The sequence below is a fragment of the Heloderma suspectum genome, chromosome 10 (assembly GCF_057233095.1).
Source record: "Heloderma suspectum isolate Gila_16-S chromosome 10, 16-S_ref, whole genome shotgun sequence".
NCBI lineage: Eukaryota > Metazoa > Chordata > Lepidosauria > Squamata > Helodermatidae > Heloderma > Heloderma suspectum.
This window is the reverse complement of record NC_139467.1, coordinates 2,113,515-2,131,341: the sequence shown is the minus strand read 5'-3', so window position 1 is coordinate 2,131,341 and position 17,827 is coordinate 2,113,515. Positions and strand designations below refer to the sequence as shown.

Here is a 17,827-nt window from a genome sequence, read left to right as displayed (position 1 = left end):
GAAGGGCTAGAGATGCTTGGCAAGGGCGGCAGAAAACCGGACTACTCCTGGCAGTACCCTCCATCCCTCCTCCTCCAGCGCGACGCTTCATTTGACAGCACTGGCTTTATCCCCTCGCAAGCTGAGTTAGCACCAAGACCATCTGCGTGTATGCGTGATGGTCGTACCCCTGGCCAAGTGCATGCAGCCCCAATTTGGGACCAGGGCAATTCAGGAGCAGGGTTCAAGCTTTCCCTCCTCCTATTTTCATGTCAAAATTCCCCCGCAAGGGGAGTTAAAAGAAGAATAGAACATTTTTGTTTTTTTAAAACCACTGCCTGTCGGGGGGCGGGAATGGCAAGGAGCTGCCAAGGAGGCTTTTTTTTTTTAATGTTAAAGGAAGAAAATTAATAAAACCCTCAGCCACCCTGTCCTAAACATCAATGCAACACCACCGCCACCTCCCGATCTCCACTCCGAAGATCTGGCATACGTATGCCAATGCAGAGGCTTCGCAAGGCGAGAAAGGTGTGAGGCAGAACCTCATCATGGCAGGAGTGTAGAGGAGTTGTGCCACGAAGGGCCCTGAGATATGTGCTGGGAGTGGGCAGGAGGACGAAGAGGAAACAGGCCATGGCATGCTGGCCAGTGCCTGATCTCTAGGCAGCAGAGTGGCTTAGTGAGCAATTAACCAAGCCACCATGGTTTGTTTTCAGTGTGGCTTATTGTGAGGTGTGAACCAGCCCTGGTTAAGAAATTGCTGGAGGGACCTGGGGGGGGGGACTCTTGCTGGGAACAAAAGAAGCCCTGGTTTGCACGATCACAGTGTGGTTAACAAGCCACAGTGGCTTTTCACAGCCACACCTCCAACACAGACTGGTCACCTGCCAGCTAATTTGCATAAGTACCCCTGCCGGGCACAGCTTCTTGAGTTACCTGAACCCAGCAAGGAGGGCTTGTTGCAGTGGTTAAGAAATCACCCAGGACCTGCTGTGGGGTTGTGGGTTGGTATATTAACTGCCCCCACAAGCCACCCTCACCAGGTTCGGACAACACAAGAAGCCATGGTGGCAGTGGGCTTGGATCAGCAACCTGGCACCCATGGGTGCCACAACCCACCACGGCGCATTAGCCATGGTGGGCTGTGGTGATCATGCAAACCGGGGGGGGGGTGTCTTCACAACAACAGAATAAGAAGCGCATTGGGGTAGCAGCTGGATTTTCATGGAATTGGCTTTGGCCCATCAGGAACACATGAAGCATGAAAAGCCGAGTGTACCATACCTTTAAAATCCAGTTTTCGTGGGTCACACAGCACTTGAAGGAACCATACTTCTGGGTTTGGTGTAGAACTGAATGTCACCAACTGGCAGGGCTGCTCAACCAATGAGAGAAACTTGTTTCCTGGCCCATGTCCAGGCTCCCCTCTGCTACTACATTATTTTGAATGGAAAGTAACTAACTCACAATTCTCTAGAAACAACCCAGTTATCCAGTACAGCATCTGAAGGTTCCCCATGACAGCATCCCAAGCCCCCAATTTCGCCCCATTCCAGCAAACTGTCAAGGAGTTATAGCTTCCACCACCACCCTTTCTCCTTCTCTGGGCACTTTCTCCCTGCTTGCAATGACAGCCTCCAGTGATCCTGAGATCTTGCCAGATTGCCACTCCAATAAAGCTTTATGCATCAGAGAAGTGATTTTACACAACATCAGGGAAGTGATTTAACACAACACTGGGGAGGAGAAGTAACACAAACATCAGAGAAGTGCATAATCACTGAGGCTAATTACTCCCACTGGTGAAATAGGTGTGCAGGGCATTTCTGAAGGCTCAAAAGAGCACTCTCGGGCTTTGATGTGCTGGAAAGGCAGGTGAGTTACTTTAGTTACCTAAGTTATGGAGGGCAGGCCCAGCTGAAAGACACACCCCTAGGAATGCCCTGATCATACCTAATTTAAAGTGGAGGGATGGGCCCAGCAGCTGAACTGCAGGGGAGCTGAATTAAAGAAAAACAAGTCTAAAAGTACTCTGCAAAAATGCAGCTTCCCCACAGGTAAACTCTGGGGTGGCTGAAGAGTGGCAACGACATCATGTGTCCCTAATGACTTTAAGCCACAGCAACATCAGAGGAAACCTCCCATGTAGATGGGCTCCTGGTCAAATGGTGTTTTCTAAAAGAGGGTTTGAGAAAGACAAGCACGAATGGCAAGCGATGACAAACTTTTCATTCTAAGGATGAGAGGAACTATAGGCAGGAGTATTTTCTCCTATTCAGTTTTGGGCAGGACATTTTTTTTTACTACAGGCACGGTGGGAGAGAGGGGCACCGGCAAGGAGAAGGATTTTGTCTGGAAGGGAAAAAAGCAAAGCAGGGGCCAGGTGATCTGAATGGGATGTGGTCTGAACTAGCGCACCAGGGGAGGACAACAGTGAGCTAGATGGACCAAAGGCCTGACTCGGTTCAAGTCCCATGTAGATGTCTTTGTACACCATTATCCTGGATGTTATACCTGTTCTCATTTCCCTTCTACACCTACTTATCTATTAGGATAGTTTCACTGGCTGGCAGTGAGGAGAAACTGGGGAGAAACAGCACTTTGGCAAAAAAATCACGAATTTGACCCAGTGATTTGAGAAGAGACAATTTCCTGGAATGGCTCCCCTCCCAGACTTTGTTTCCCCAACTCATTTTGCTGATTTATAAGCACATTCCCTTGGGAGCAAGGTCCATTCACAATCCTTCTCTCTTTTTCTCCCTATTCAGGCATCTAGCTAAAGGCATGAGGGCATGACATGTGCAGGAGGGCAGGACACAGGCACTGCCCCCCCCCCGCAAGGCATCTGTGCCCTCCCACCCTCTTACATGCAGAGGTCTGATAGGGGATTCTACGTGCATTCGGCTGAACGCGCTTAGGGGTTCCTGGTCAGGGGGAGCTTCCACACATGTTCAGCTGAACTCGCTGGAAACATCCCTCCAGACCAGGGGTGGGGAACCTCATTCAGCCCGAGGGCCGAATTCCATTTTGGAGAAGCTCCTGAAGCTGCATTCCAGCCATGGGTGGGGCCAGAGGCAAAAGGGGCAGGGCCAAAAATGCCAGGATGTTGTAGAGGCATTTCAGCCTTTTGGAATGAAGGATGAAGTGCATAAAAGCCAGGAAACCACCAAATGATGCGCAGTTGGGGTGGGGAAGGGGAGCCAGGGGAAGGGGGGCATGGCCATTTGGAGAATCCCAGGGGGCCAGACTTGGCCCGTGGACCTGAGGTCCCCCACCCCTGCTCCAGACCTTTGTGCTGAACGTGCCAAGGTCGGGGTTGGATGGGGCGGAGGTGGCACATGAAGAGGTCTTGTGGGCAAGGCCGGCACATGGAGCCCCTGCCACACTTTGTGCCCTCGCGCACTTGGCTGAATACCTGGCTGCTCTGTAGCATGGATCAGTGAGGATCATGGTTCTGTCTACACCATTCCCCTTTGGACAGTGCTGCTGTGCAGATGTGAGTGATGAAGGAGACCCTGGTGGACAAGGGTGAAGAAGAATTTGGGTGGGCAGGAGAAGGAGGCCAGGTGCGACTGCATTTCCCAGGGCAATGGTCAGCCTTTAATTTAGGAAGGGGGATCTTCTTGACCAGCCTTCCCCAGCCTGGTGCCCTCCAGATGTCTTGGGCTACACTTCCCAGCATCCATCCAGTTGGGCTACAACTCCCAGCTAGCTGAAAGATGCTTTGAGCCATAGTGCAACACATCTGGAGGGCACCAGGTTGGGGAAGTCTGTTCTTGACGGTAGGAAATCGTCAGGTGCATTTGATATGGCACTTTTACCCGTGTGCAAAGTCCTGTGTTTCATGCAGTACAGCACAAACCCCATTCTACAATGGAAGAGAGAGGCTGTGGTGGATCTCACCTGCGTTAATGAACAAGGCTCAAGTCTCATGTTAATCAGGGTCCTGCCATTCTGGGTCCACGGGGCTCTCTTGGTTATGTTTCTGGGAAGACACTCCGCACTCCAAGTGTTGCCGAGTCCATCCTTGAGAACTATCTTGATGGCTTTGCTTCAATCAGCACTCGATGCCCCTCTCCCCTTGAGATTGGTTTTGTCACGCGGTTGTGGTGGATTGTTTTTCTCTTTTGCTCTTGAAAAACAATCCTCTAACCCCATTTAAAAACATATAAAAAGATGCACTCTTATTCAACCTAATTCTTTACAAGGCTTCTCAAATCAATCCATCTTGGACTGAAATCTTGAGGATCGTGGATCAGCAAACGGTCTGTGTGCTACCTGATGCTTCTACCTGTTGAACACGAGAGGTTTGCTGCTATTGAACCATCTGGATTCACAGGGAGGGAAAGGATGCATGATGGCACATGTGTGTGCACAGTCCCGTGGTCAGACACTCCCTCTCCATGCCAGTGGTGCAGAGGATGAAGGTGCATTGCCCTGTACAGACCTTGGCAGGAGACCCCCCACCGCTTCTACGTAGCTATGGGCCTTTTCTCACCAAGTGCTAATATCTCACAACCCAAAATGAGGTCAAACAAAACACTAGAACAAGAGAAAGAACTGATTAACTGTGGAGATTCAAAAGCCGGCTGCCCAGCCGGGGTCTGGTGCAATATTTAGCAAAGTGGAGGGCTTTGAGATGGAAGCTGATTTCCTAAGGTTTAGAGCAGACTTCCCCAACCTGGTGCCCACCAGATGTGTTAGACTACAACCCCACATCATCTCCAGCCCTCATAGCCAATAGCCATGTTGACTGAGGATGATGGGGGTAGTAATCCAACACATCCAGAGGGCACCAGGTTAGGAGCAAGTGGCCTTTAACCTCTCCAGATGAAGGGCTGTGGCTCAGTGGTGGGGCACTCATTTTACTTGCGGAGGGTCCCAGGCTCAAACTCTGGCAGCATCTCCACATAAGACTAGGAAGGAATTGTGCCTGAACCCCTGGAGAGCTGTTGCTGCCGGACAGTGTCGACAATGCTGGGCTAGATGGACCGGAGGTCTGACTCAGCCCAAGGAGGTTTCTGCACCAGCCTAAAATCCTGCATTTAAAACGGGGCTTCCCATTTCCGTTTTAAATGCAGGATCACAACTGATTCCCTTTACACGCGCTTCCTTCTCTGTCGATGGCCGTTCCCATAGCGTTATGTTTCCGTGAAGAGGCATTACGCACGCTCCAGGTTCAGCGATACTTGCTCCTGGGCTCCTCTGCTCTGCCGCCCCCCCCCCCGCCACCATGCACTGCTGCTCTTCCACTCTGCCGCTCTGTTTTGAACAGGCAGGCTGACAATGGCGAGGAGCCAAAATGGCGCAGGTGCGGGAAGGCTGATCACCTGTCAGACCTTCATCACCAGCGCTTCATTCACGCCAGGGGAGAAATACACAGGGAGGACATGGCGCTCCATTTGCGCATATCTGGAAAAATACCCAATTTTTTCCGCTTGAGGAAAACACGGGTTGGGTGGGAGGAAATAGTGGAATGATGACAGGACGACGATGACGTCATGTAATGGACCCGCACAGTTCAGTGAGTGAGCAACCGTGAATGCGCAATAAACGTGAAGTGTAGAGATCCCCTAAGGCTGCCACCTATATTCCTAACCCCAACCACTGCAACATGGGTGCAAGTTAATTTTTTATCTTGCATTTAGTGTTCACCCTTTTTGCCTCTTGTATTCTCCTTCTTCCCACTCTCTGTCTCTTTTCTCTCTCAGTCTGTCTTCCCCTTTTGCTCTCTCCAAAATGTGGCATTGATGCAACTGGTATGACCGACCTTAGATAAACTAAGCCAGCTGTGGCTCATATCCCACCAGCTGAGGGATGGTGGGACGACTCTGAGCAGTGAACTGCCAGAGAATGTAAAGAGGCATCAAGGTGATTCATGCATCTCTTGTACAATGTCTCATTTGGTCCTCAGAGTCTCAACTGGGCAAACAGCAAGATCATCTCCCAAATTACCTGATGAGAAGTCTTTTGTTTCTTTGTAACTTGTGTTGTGAGGTTCAAAAAACGTTGACTCAGATGTCAGGGATGTAGAAGAGAAAGATTCAGCAAAGTTTATGAACAATAAGAATATGCTAACTCCAAAATCCCCACGTTCAACAATAAATGGAAAAATAATTTGAATACAGCCAATCATGTTGCAGTCAGAATACCAAGAGAGGAATTCTTCTTTTGACAGTTGGCCAGACCACAAAAGGGAAAATTCCAACTCTTAGCTATGGACGGCTCACATTTCTATTGAATTAATGAGCTGCAAAAGTTCCACCTAAAAGCTGGTTCTTATAAAATCTATTTGAAAACCACAGAGTCTTACTAGTTGGACCCTGTGAGGCAGGAAACATAGCAATTCAGAGCACAACACATCTCCAGAAAGTACCAAATCTGCATATATTTCATTCCCTGAAATCCCAAACCTTTTCCCATAGTTCATCATAAACATTTGGAAATGTGCTTGAGGGTGCAGGGAGTCAAGCAAAGAAGGAGTTAAAGAGCAAAGGGTGCTGGGGGGAAACTACACAGAGTGCCTAAGGACAGGAGAGCTTGTGCATTCTAGATTTGGGGTGGGACGTGGGCTATGGAGCCCAGAAGCAACAAGGTCAAAGAGTTTGACAGTTAAAGAGTTTCTGTTAAATTTTATATGTACATTTTAATAAAGCAGAATATCTTTGGCTGCAGTCTCTAGTTGGAAATGAAAAGAATCCAAGTGGATTTTTTTAATCACAGGTCCATGAGAAGGATGCTCAGATTCCTGGCTAAGATTCTGCCCTGAAATACAAAGTGAATTTAATAATGTCCAGCATGTGATCATTCTTCTATGGGGTCCAGTCCAAAGGCACCTAAAATGGAAATACACTGTGTTGCTCCCCCAAGGAATTACGTGGGATGGGGGAGGCATTTAGCATTGGGAAAGAAAGCCAGGCCTCCTGCTGCCTTTTCCTTAAAAATCCATTAGACCCTTTTTTGTTCACTGGATGGCCGTTGTTGCTGATGGGTGGCATTCTTTTGGATGATTGCCCTTCAGCGCGGGATGACGTGGATTTCATACGAATGTGGGACAGAGACACAACCGATCAGCTTGGGGGTGATGTCAATTTCTTTGTGTGGGACAGGAGATTCGCAGCAGAAATTCTGAAGGATGCTGGTGAAGAAGAGGAAGAGCTCCATGCGAGCCAGCTGCTCCCCTAAACAAGCTCGTTTCCCTGTGGAAAGGGAAGAAGGGGAGTGAGGCAATCCCCTCTCTCTGTCTTCTGAATAGTGTTATCCCCTTTTAAAGCCATCTAAGTTGGTGGCCTTCACCATATCTCCTGGCCATGAATCCCATTCTTTTAACTATGCACTGTGTGAAGGACTTCCTTTGTCTTTCCTCAGTCACCTTTCCACTTCACTGAATGACCCACTGGGTTCTAGGATTATGAGAGAGGGAGAAAAACTGTTCTGTCTCCACTTTCTCCATTCCAGGCATAGTTCTAGAAACCTCTATCTTCCTTCTGCCCCCCCCCCCATAACTTTTTTTGTAAGCTAAACAGCCCCAAACGTTTCCATAGGGAAGCCTCTTAAGATACCCTGCCATATTGCTTGACGGGGTTGCATCTGGCAGCTATCAGGCCCTGCATGCACGTATAAGGCAGCCTTCTCCAACCTGGTACTCTTTTGGACTTATTTTTATTTATTCATTTACTCATGTATTACATTCCTATACCATCCTATAGCTGAAGCTGTCTGGGAGATTCACAACAATTAAAACCATTGTTGCTTTACTCTGATTGACTTCAACTCTCATGAGCCCCAGCCATCATGGACCTTAGTCAGAAATGCTGGGCATTGTAGCCCAAAATGTCTGGAAGGCCTAGGTTGGGAAGGTTTATATGAGGGCTCGGCTGAGTTTCGTTCTCTCCTGGGTCAACAACTGTCTGCCCTAGGCGTTCTCCCTGGTTCTCCGGAGAACAGGCCCGGCCTTGCAACCTGCACCCTGCTTCTGCTTTTGGATCACCCTCACTGACAGGCTGCCTGCTCAATGAGTTCAGGGCAGAAACAGGCAGACTGAATGGGTACCTCTGCCCTGCTGAATGAAGCATGGCAGAGGCATTGCTCTGGATCCTGCCCTTCCAGGTACAGTGATGTTGGACTGAATAGTTGGGACTACAAGTCAGCTCCTAGGTGGGGGTGGGGACTTACCTACAGAAAACGGCATGAAAGCATCATTCATCTTCAGTTGACCGTGTTCATCCAGAAAGTGTTGAGGGTCAAATACTTCAGGTCTTTCGAAATGCTTGGGGTCTTTTAGTACAGATCCCAGTAGAGGAAAGACCTCAGTCCCCTGAACAAAGATGGGGAAAGGAGGAAGAGAAGGTAAGAAGAGAATTGTTAAAAGAGCAGGCTTGAGAGGAGACTACCGTGCCAAAACCATCTCTGAGCTGTGCAGATATCAATGAATGGAGGAGGCCAATATTTAAAGCAGGGGCCCAGAACCCCTTTCAGCCTAAAGGCTGAACTCCACCTTGGAGGAGCTTTTGGGGGCCACATTACAGTGTTGGGCAGAGCTGGAGGCAAGAGAGGGTGGGGCAAAGGCAGAAGGAGCAGGTCCCCAAACACCAAAAACGCCAGAATCTTTTCGCTTCAAACTCTTCCGGCCAGCAACTAAGCCTCCAGAGAGGCATTTGAGCCTTTCAGAATGGGGAAGATATTTCACAAAAGCCAGGAAACCACTAAACCATTGATAGCTGGGGAAAGTGGGCAGAGCTGGGGGAAAGGGCATGGTCGTCGGGGACCCTGGAGGACTAGATTGGCTCAGGGGCCTGAACTTCTGCATGACTGCTTTAGAGGCAGCACCTCTAACTCCAGAGAGAGAATCCAGAGATGGCTCCACCTGAAGTCCAGCTTTCCTGCCAAGAATCCCCACTACGGCAAGGAGCCACCAGGGAAAAGGCAGGCCCAGGAGGCAGAGGCCCAGGGGGCTCAGAGAGGAGCTGGCCAGCCAGATCTGAAGTGGCCAGTGGGTCACTGAATGAGAAAAAGGGTCATATCAGCCACACCTTGGGGACTGTGTATCCCCGGAACTGGGCATCCCACATCACATGGTGGGCTACGATGACGGGGAGCAGGCACGTATATTGAAGGATCTCGCAGATCACGGCTTCGGTGTAGGGCATCTGACTGCAGTCCTTCATATTTGGGGAGTGACTTCTCCCAATCACAAGGTCAATTTCCTTCTGGACCCTTCCTGTTGAGAAACAGCAGGATATGAAGATGTCATTGGGCATGTTATATATGCACACTTGGAAGGTGCAAACATGGTGTGTCCCCCTCTCTTCTTTTTCCCTGCCAAGGAGCCTTTGCTTTCCACCCTTCTTTCCACCTCCACAGTCACCTGCAACCTCCGGGTATTTCAGCAGAATGGGGAGGCCGTAGCGCAAAGTGCTGGAGATGGTTTCCGTGCCAGTGAAGAAGACACCAACTGTGTTTATGACTAGAGTTTTTAGGAAGAACTGCAAGTCTGGTTTTCCATTTTCCTTCAGAGAAGAAAACATCAAGTGTTTCACAGATTATTTCTATCTGTGAGGCATCTCCTCTTCCCCCACAGCCATTGGCTGAGCTTCTGTGATGTCATGGCCATGAATATTGCCAAGGGGGAAGATGAGTCCTAGAATGTTGGAAATTAGGACAGTTACTCTGGCGGAAGTAGAAGAGAGTGGTTCTTGTGGGTGGGCAGAATACCTCACTCAGTGAACTGGGGAGGCCAGAGTGTGAAGGCCAAGGAGTCAAGCCGTTACAGGGAACATAGGAAGCAGCCTCATACCAGGTCACACCATATGTCCATCTTCTAAACCAGTTTTGTCTCCTCTGACTAGCACAGGACCCAGCTGCCTTTGCCACTTCTGACACCACACTGCAAGTTAGTCCCATTCTCCTGCATTCCCTTCTCCTGAGAATTACATCCTCCACTCATTCAGTCATCCATCTCATTTCTATCCTGCCCAATAGCCAAAGCTCTCTGGGCAGTTCACAAAAATTACAAGCCATACAACATTATAAAAATATAAAAACGTTAACATACAATTAAAAACCAACAACAGTTTAAAACAGCTAAAAAACAGTTGCCTCTAACATACTTCCCATACATTTTCACCAGGAAGCAGTCGATGAAATCCTGAGGCGAGTTGAGGTCCAGGGTCTCCTGGTTGGCTTGTGCCTTCCTCGTGACAAATTCTTCCAGCCCTGAGAGCTTCTTAAGAGCTTTCTGATGGGGGTCAGGCAGGTGCTGCATGATGCCTGAGAACATTTTGTAGATCTGTGTGTTTGGGGGGTGGGGATGAAGTGAGGAACAGAATGATTCTTGCCTATGAAACCATTGTTACTGTTGATACACAAAGTTGCACAGGTGGTTTTCCATGGCTAGAACCCTAGAATCCTAGCATCCTGTAAGTATATAGGCATATGGTTGCTTAATTTGGGATCCATTATTATGCTACTTCCATAATAGATTGTCAAAATAATTCAGAATTGTATAGCGCTGAGTGGAATGATGCAGAGGAATGGAGAAAGGAAGTGAAGGGACATGGATTACTCTCTTTCTCCCTGAAAGAACATGAGGTCTAGAAACATTTTTTAAGGCAATCCTGAGACTCTGAATGGGTTACAGAATTTTCCAAAAAACTGAATGTGGACATTTTAATATAGAGTTATACTAACAACAAAATCCTAGGGATGTACAAATTGTGCTCATACCGTTCCGCTTGACTTTCGCAGTTGGCGTCCTCTGTCCCGTCCCGCTGTCTGCAAACCCCCGAAATACTGTGTGTGTTTTTCCCGCCTCAAAAGTTACATAAATAAAATCACTGCAAACGTCGAAAAATTCTCTGCGCCCAACAGCCGCCCGTCCCGTTCCGCCATTCTGCGAAAGACTATTCATCGCAAATATTTACGTAGTTTCCATCGGCCGGAATTGACCCTATGTAACTTCCGCTGGGTCCGTCTAATCAAAGCTATGGTTTTCCCAGTAGTAATGTATGGCTGTGAGAGCTGGACTATAAGGAAGGCTGAGCGCCGAAGAATTGATGCTTTCGAACTGTGGTGCTGGAGAAGACTCTTACGAGTCCCCTGGACTGCAAGGAGGTCAAATCAGTCCATCCTAAAGGAAATCAACCCTGACTGCTCATTGGAAAGACAGATAATGAAGCTGAAGCTCCAATATTTTGGCCACGTAATGCGAAGAGAAAACTCCCTGGAAAAGACCCTGATGCTGGGAAAGACTGAAGGCAAAAGGAGAAGGGGACGGCAGAGGATGAGATGGCTAGATAGCATCACGGATGCAATGAATATGAACTTGAGCACACTCCGGGAGAGAGCGCAGGACAGGAAGGCCTGGCGTGCTATGGTCCATGGGGTCACGAAGAGTCGGACACGACTGAACGACTGAACAACAACAACAACAACAACAACTTCCGCTGCATTCTCCCTTGTTGGGATTGCTTACGTATTTCCTCCCTAGGGGGGAACCACCCCGTAGCTTCCACCACACTCTCGCCGTTGTTGGGATTGCCCTGGCCAGAACTTTCCCACTATTTCCGTAATTATTTACGTATTTTTTTTGTTGCTGCCCGAAATATTTCCCGCCCTCTGTGCGCTCCCCCACTGTCTTGTTTTCTCGGACAGGGACAGGGACTGTGATTTTATTAATTTCTGTGTATTTGTGCTTGATGATCCTCGCGTTTACTGGTCTTGTTAACCTAACCGCCTCACAATAAAAAAAAAAATGGGGCTGCAGCTCCGCTTCCGCAAAATCTGTCGTCAACTTCCTGCTAACTTCCTGAATGTCGTCTGCATTTGCGCTTGCGTCTGCGTGGTGATTTGTGGGTGGAGTTCTGTTGTGTGGTGGTGGTGGTGTGTTAGTGGTGGTGCTTAGTGGATTTCCTTGTATCAGTGTAGTTTGTGCATTGTGGTGGTTTTGTCTGGTCTGTGTGTGTGTGTGTGTAGTTGTGCATTGTGGTGTTTTTGTCCGGTTTGGTCTGTGTGTGTGTAGTTAAGTGGTGGTTGTGCGTGGCTGTCTTGGTGTGTGTGTGTTTGTGTGTAGTAGTAGTGTGGCTGCTCTAAAATGGCTGCACCAGTGCGTGGCAGGAGGTGGGACCATGAGGAGACCAAGGCCCTCCTCATCAACATTAAGAGCAGCGAGGCGGCGGCAGTGCTGTTTGGCAGCTGCTCCTGCCACAATGAACTTTATTGGGCCCGGATAAAGAGGAGGATGGAGCGAGCGGGCCACCATCGCACAATTGGACAATTGAGGTCCAAATGGAAGGCACTAAAGCTGTCCTTCATCAGAGAGGGGACTGCTGCTGCCAAGAGGAGGGCACCGCTGTCCAACCCCCCTGCCTACTACTGGCGCATCCACAGAGTGTGGGTCAAAGCAGGCCAGCCCCCATTTTCGCAGAGGTATATGCCTGGTAAGTTATAGTTATCCCATCCCATCATCAAGCTTAACTAAATATGAAGACAAGGATGTGTACCGAAAATGAAGCTATCTCTTTGTGGTCTCATGCGGAAACAAACAAATCCTGACATTTAGCCTGCAATCCTATGCTTGTTGAACTTGGACAGAAAAAGGTCCCATCATCTTCCGGCCACTTTGGCTGGTTGAAGGGATGCTGGGAACTGCATTGCTTTTTCCTGTACAACCACATGCATAGGATTATGCGGGCCTGGCTACAACTCATATTACACACTGACACACTGTCCATTTCCAGGGAAATGCTGCTGCTGCCGGTCTCTGCACAGTGCACACAGGGGGACTGGCACCAGCCCAGCAGCAACAGGACCAGCCTCTCGGTGTGTGCACGTCATCCTTCTTCATGTAGTGATTGCTGAATTTTTGCACCCCACCCACCCCACCTTTCTACCAAGACACTGGCACTCAAGTCAACTCATGAGCAAGTGTTCATCTGAGAGCTTGGAGATCTGGGTATAGTCCACTCAGCCATGGAAGCTCGCTGGGTGACTTTGGCCCAGTCAGAAAGCCCCAGCCTACCTCAGTGTTGTTGTTGTGAGCGTTAAATGGAGAGGAAGAGGTTAATGTGAGCTGCCTTGGGTTCCTTGCGCTAGGAAAAAAGGTGGCATTTATGCAATGCATCACTAGAATGAACATCACTAGAATGACTTGAATGGACCTTTGCACTTTGCAAAGTGGCTCTCATTCCCCGTCCTTTGGGTGAGCTTCTCCCCGGGAAAAGGCACAGCACAGGTTGGCAAAACGATAACAGATGACAAAGAAAAGGCAGAGGTGCTCAATTCCTACTTTGGCTCAGTCTTCTCCCAAAAGAGGGTCTATGACCCCCCTGGCAAAGGGGAAGTGCAGGCTGAAGGGGCAGGATTGCAGCTTGAGATCGATAGGCATATGGTCAAGGAACACCTAATGACTTTGAATGAGTTCAAATCTCCAGGGCCAGATGAACGCATCCTAGAGTAATAAACGAACTGGCAGAAGAACTCTCAGAACTGCTGTCATTTCTCCTTGAGAAATCATGGAGGACGGGGGAAGTGCCAGATGACTGGAGGAGGGCTAACGTTGTCCCTATCTTCAAAAAGGGTAAAAAGGAGGAACCTGGGAACTACAGACCAGTCAGTCTGACATCAATCCCTGGGAAAATTCTGGAGCAGATGATAAAGCAATCCATCTGGAAGCACCTTGACAACAATGCCGTGATTACTCGAAGCCAACATGGATTTGTCAAAAACAAGTCCTGCCAGACAAATCTGATCTCATTTTTTGATCAAGTAACCTCCCTTGTAGACGGTGGGAATGCTGTAGACATCGTATACCTCGACTTCAGCAAAGCTTTCGACAAAGTGCCCCATGATATCCTGATGAGCAAACTAGCTCAAAGTGGGCTAGATGAAGCAATGATCAGGTGGATCCACAGTTGGCTGCAGAATCGGACTCCAAGAGTGCTTCTCAATGGGACCTTCTCAAGCTGGGGAGAGGTAAGGAGTGGGGTACCGCAGGGCTCAGTCCTGGGCCCAGTGCTCTTCAACGTTTTTCTTAAGGACTTGGAGGGGGAGGTGCAGGGAATGCTGATCAAATCTGCAGATGACACCAAATTGGGAGGGATAGCGAATACTTTGGAAGACAGAAACAAAATTCAAAGTGATCTGGATAGACTGGAGCGCTGAGCAGAAAACAACAGAATGACATTTAATAGGGATAAATGCCAAGTTCCACACCTAGGATAAAGAAACCAAATGCACAGTTACAAGATGGGCAATACGTGGCTCAACCACAATACAAGCGAGAAGGATCTTGGAATTGTTGTGGATCACAAGCTGAATATGAGCCAACAATGTGATGTGGCTGCAAAAAGGCCAATGCTCTTTTGGGCTGCATTCATAGAAGCATAGCTTCCAAATCCTGGGAAGTACTAGTTCCCCTCTACTCAGCACCGCTTAGGCCTCATCTGGAGTACTGTGTCCAGTTCTGGGCACCACACTTTAAGAAGGATGCAGACAAACTGGAGAGGGTTCAGAGGAGGGCAACAAAGATGATCAGGGACTGGAAACAAAACCCTATGAAGAGAGACTGAAAGAACTGGGCATGTTTAGCCTTGAGAAGAGAAGACTGAGGGGAGATATGATAGCACTCTTCAAGTACTTGAATGGTTGTCACAGAGAAGAAGGCCAGGATCTCTTCTTGATCATCCCAGAGTGCAGGACACGGAATCATGGGCTCAAGTGACAGGAAGCCAGATTCCGGCTGAACATCAGGAAAAACTTCCTGACTGTAAGAGCAATACAACAATGGAACCAATTACCTGGGGAGGTGGTGGGCTCTCCCACACTGGAGGCCTTCAAGATGAGGCTGGACAGCCCTCTGTCAGGGATGCTCTGCCTTGGATTCCTGCATTGAGCAGGGGGTTGGACTCGATGGCCTTGTAGGCCCCTTCCAACCCTACTATTCTATGATTCTATGATTCTCCCCCAACCTGGGGTCCTCCAGTGTTGGACTACAACTCCCCTCATTCCCACCCTGTATTATGAATGATGGGAGCTGCAGTCCAACACATCCAGAGGGCACCAGGTTGGGGGAAGCTGGCACAGTTTTCTAAAAGCATCCAGAACCCACCTCCCCACTTTGATGTAGTGCCATCCATGACAGTAGCACTCAGCAGTACTTCTAAGAAATGCTGCCCCATCCCACAGTGTCCATATTCACTTCCTCTTTGCCAACATCTCTTCCTGCCCACCTTTCACCACAGGCCCTTCACCTAAGCCAGGAATGACCCTCATCTTGTGGCATCAGAGCACGCAAGATCAGTTCCCTGCCTGGATGCCACTTCTGTGTGGATCTTGACACATGAGCATGGAGCACATGCCCATTTTGTTGGGTGACGGTGTTGAGGAAACCCTCTGCCAGTCACAGCTTTCCAAGGCAGTAGAGACAAAAATGCATGCTTCTGACACGTGCTGTGCACAGCGCTTCCCTGATACGGATAAGAGCGTGGCAGTAACAGAGTTGTAGCAAGTTGTCCTTTGGAGGTGTGGGCAGCAGTGCTTATTTAACTTACATGCAGAGTACATCACGAGAAACGCTGGGTTAGATGAATCACAGGTCGGAATTAAGATTGCTGGGAGAATTATCAACAACCTCAGATACGCAGACGATACCACCCTAATGGCAGAAAGCGAAGAGGATCTAAAGAGCCTCTTGTTGAGGGTGAAAGTGGAGAGTGCAAAAGCTGGTTTGAAACTCAACATTCAAAAAACTAAGATCATGGCATCTGGCCCTATCACTTCCTGGCATATGGAAGGGGAAGAAATGGAAGCTGTGACAGATTTTACTTTCATAGAATCATAGAATAGTAGGGTTGGAAGGGGCCTACAAGGCCATCGAGTCCAACCCCCTGCTCAATGCAGGAATCCAAGTCAGAGCATCCCTGACAAATGGCTCTCCAGCCTCGTCTTGAAGGCCTCCAGTGTGGGAGAGCCCACCACCTCCCCAGGTAATCGGTTCCATTGTCGTATTGCTCTTACAGTCAGGAAGTTTTTCCTGATGTTCAGCTGGAATCTGGCTTCCTGTCATTTGAGCCCATGATTCCGTGTCCTGCACTCTGGGATGATCAAGAAGAGATCCTGGCCTTCTTCTCTGTGACAACCTTTCAAATACTTGAAGAGTGCTATCATATCTCCCCTCCTTTCTTGGGCCTCAAGATCACCGCAGACGGTGATCATATCTCCCCTCCTTTCTTGGGCTCCAAGATCACCGCAGACGGTGACTGTAGCCATGAAATTAAAAGACGCTTGCTCCTGGGGAGGAAAGCTATGGCAATCCTAGACAGCATAGTAAGAAGCAGAGACATCACCTTGCCGACAAAGGTCCGTCTAATCAAAGCTATGGTTTTCCCAGTAGTAATGTATGGCTGTGAGAGCTGGACTATAAGGAAGGCTGAGCGCCGAAGAATCGATGCTTTCGAACTGTGGTGCTGGAGAAGACTCTTACGAGTCCCCTGGACTGCAAGGAGGTCAGATCAGTCAGTCCTAAAGGAAATCAACCCTGACTGCTCATTGGAAGGACAGATGCTGAAGCTCCAATATTTTGGCCACCTAATGCGAAGAGAAAACTCCCTGGAAAAGACCCTGATGCTGGGAAAGACTGAAGGCAAAAGGAGAAGGGGACGGCAGAGGATGAGATGGCTAGATAGTACCACCAAAGCAATGAATATGGACTTGAGCACACTCTGGGAGAGAGCGCAGGACAGGAAGGCCTGGCGTGCTATGGTCCATGGGGTCACGAAGGGTCGGACACCACCGAACGACTGAACAACAACAATTTAATTTAAATCATGTCTCTTTCTCTCCAGTCTCTGATCTCCATGCTTGGACTTCTCCTGTACAAAACACAGGCCAAGGGCTGTAGCTCAGTATAAAAAGTTATAACTATGAAGGCACATTGCGACTGGCAATTTTATTTTCAAACCCTTTCCCTATGAACAAAAATAATCACGCACGCACGCGCACCCCCCCCCCAAGGCTCAACCATCTTCCAAACCTATCTTTGCCATCTTCCCTACCTTTGTGGGCTCAATGTGCCTTCCGCTCTCTCTTTCACTGCTGTTTCTTCTCCTTCTTCTCCGTTTCCTCCCTTTTTGAAACTGCCATGGGCACACTCGCCCCAGGCTGCAACTGATTGGTCAGGCTGCCTGGGGGTGGGGAGAGCTGACTCTTCCCTCTAAACCCACCCACCCACTGCATATTTTATTCCAGCCACCCACCAGCTGCCCTGCTGTGCTCAGCTGAAGCTTCCTTGTTCCCACCAGCTACTATTCTTCAGGTACATGGACACCTTCCCATGCAAGAATACCTAAGAGGTGCAGCATGAGGTGACCTCCACCTCTAATGGTGGACTGGGGCGAAGCGTGGTTCGTAAACAGACAAAGTTGACTAATCACAGGCACAATCCACCAGCTAGTTCTCCTGTGTGAGCCCTACTGAGATAACAGAATCATAGAATCATAGAATAGGGGGGTTGGAAGGGGCCTGCAAGACCATTGAGTCCAGCCCCCTGCTCAATGCAGGAATCCAAGTCAGAGCATCCCTGACAGATGGCTGTCCAGCCTCGTCTTGAAGGCCTCCAGTGTGGGAGAGCCCACTACCTCCCTGGGTAATTGGTTCCATTGTCGTATTGCTCTAACAGCCAGGAGATTTTTCCTGATGTTCAGCCGGAATCTGGCTTCCCGTAGCTTGAGCCCATTATTCTGTGTCCTGCACTCTGGGATGATCGAGATGACCAAGAGATGACCAGGAGAGCAAGGGTGGGATGCTGAACAGCGAGGGGCTGGCTGGCTGGCTGAGGGGACAGCTGACCCTT

The 17,827-nt window shown here is 49.1% G+C and overlaps 1 protein-coding gene across 1 annotated transcript; it reads right to left on the bottom strand.

Annotated features, from left to right (window-relative positions):
• Nucleotides 1–6,596: 6,596 nt before the first annotated feature.
• On the bottom strand, nucleotides 6,597–15,249 carry LOC146337423 (cytochrome P450 2A13-like). The gene is made up of 6 exons (XM_084814441.1): nucleotides 15,176–15,249; nucleotides 10,085–10,316; nucleotides 9,347–9,488; nucleotides 9,012–9,199; nucleotides 8,155–8,296; nucleotides 6,597–7,178 (listed from the first exon to the last, which is right to left on the bottom strand). The coding sequence occupies exons 1-6, from the start codon at nucleotides 15,247–15,249 to the stop codon at nucleotides 6,997–6,999; spliced, it is 960 nt and encodes a 319-aa protein (XP_084670567.1). The 3' UTR covers nucleotides 6,597–6,996.
• Nucleotides 15,250–17,827: the final 2,578 nt, after the last annotated feature.

Excerpts from the sequence above, each read along its gene's own strand:
- LOC146337423 (XM_084814441.1), bottom strand. The coding sequence starts at position 15,249 with ATGAGGGTCATTCCTGGCTTAGGTGAAGGGCCTGTGGTGAAAGGTGGG. Across the intron at positions 8,297-9,011 it reads GGGGATACACAGTCCCCAAG|GGGACTGAGGTCTTTCCTCT; the intron begins GTGTGGCTGATA and ends ATCTTTGTTCAG. Across the intron at positions 7,179-8,154 it reads TTTCATGCCGTTTTCTGTAG|GGAAACGAGCTTGTTTAGGG; the intron begins GTAAGTCCCCAC and ends CCCTTTCCACAG.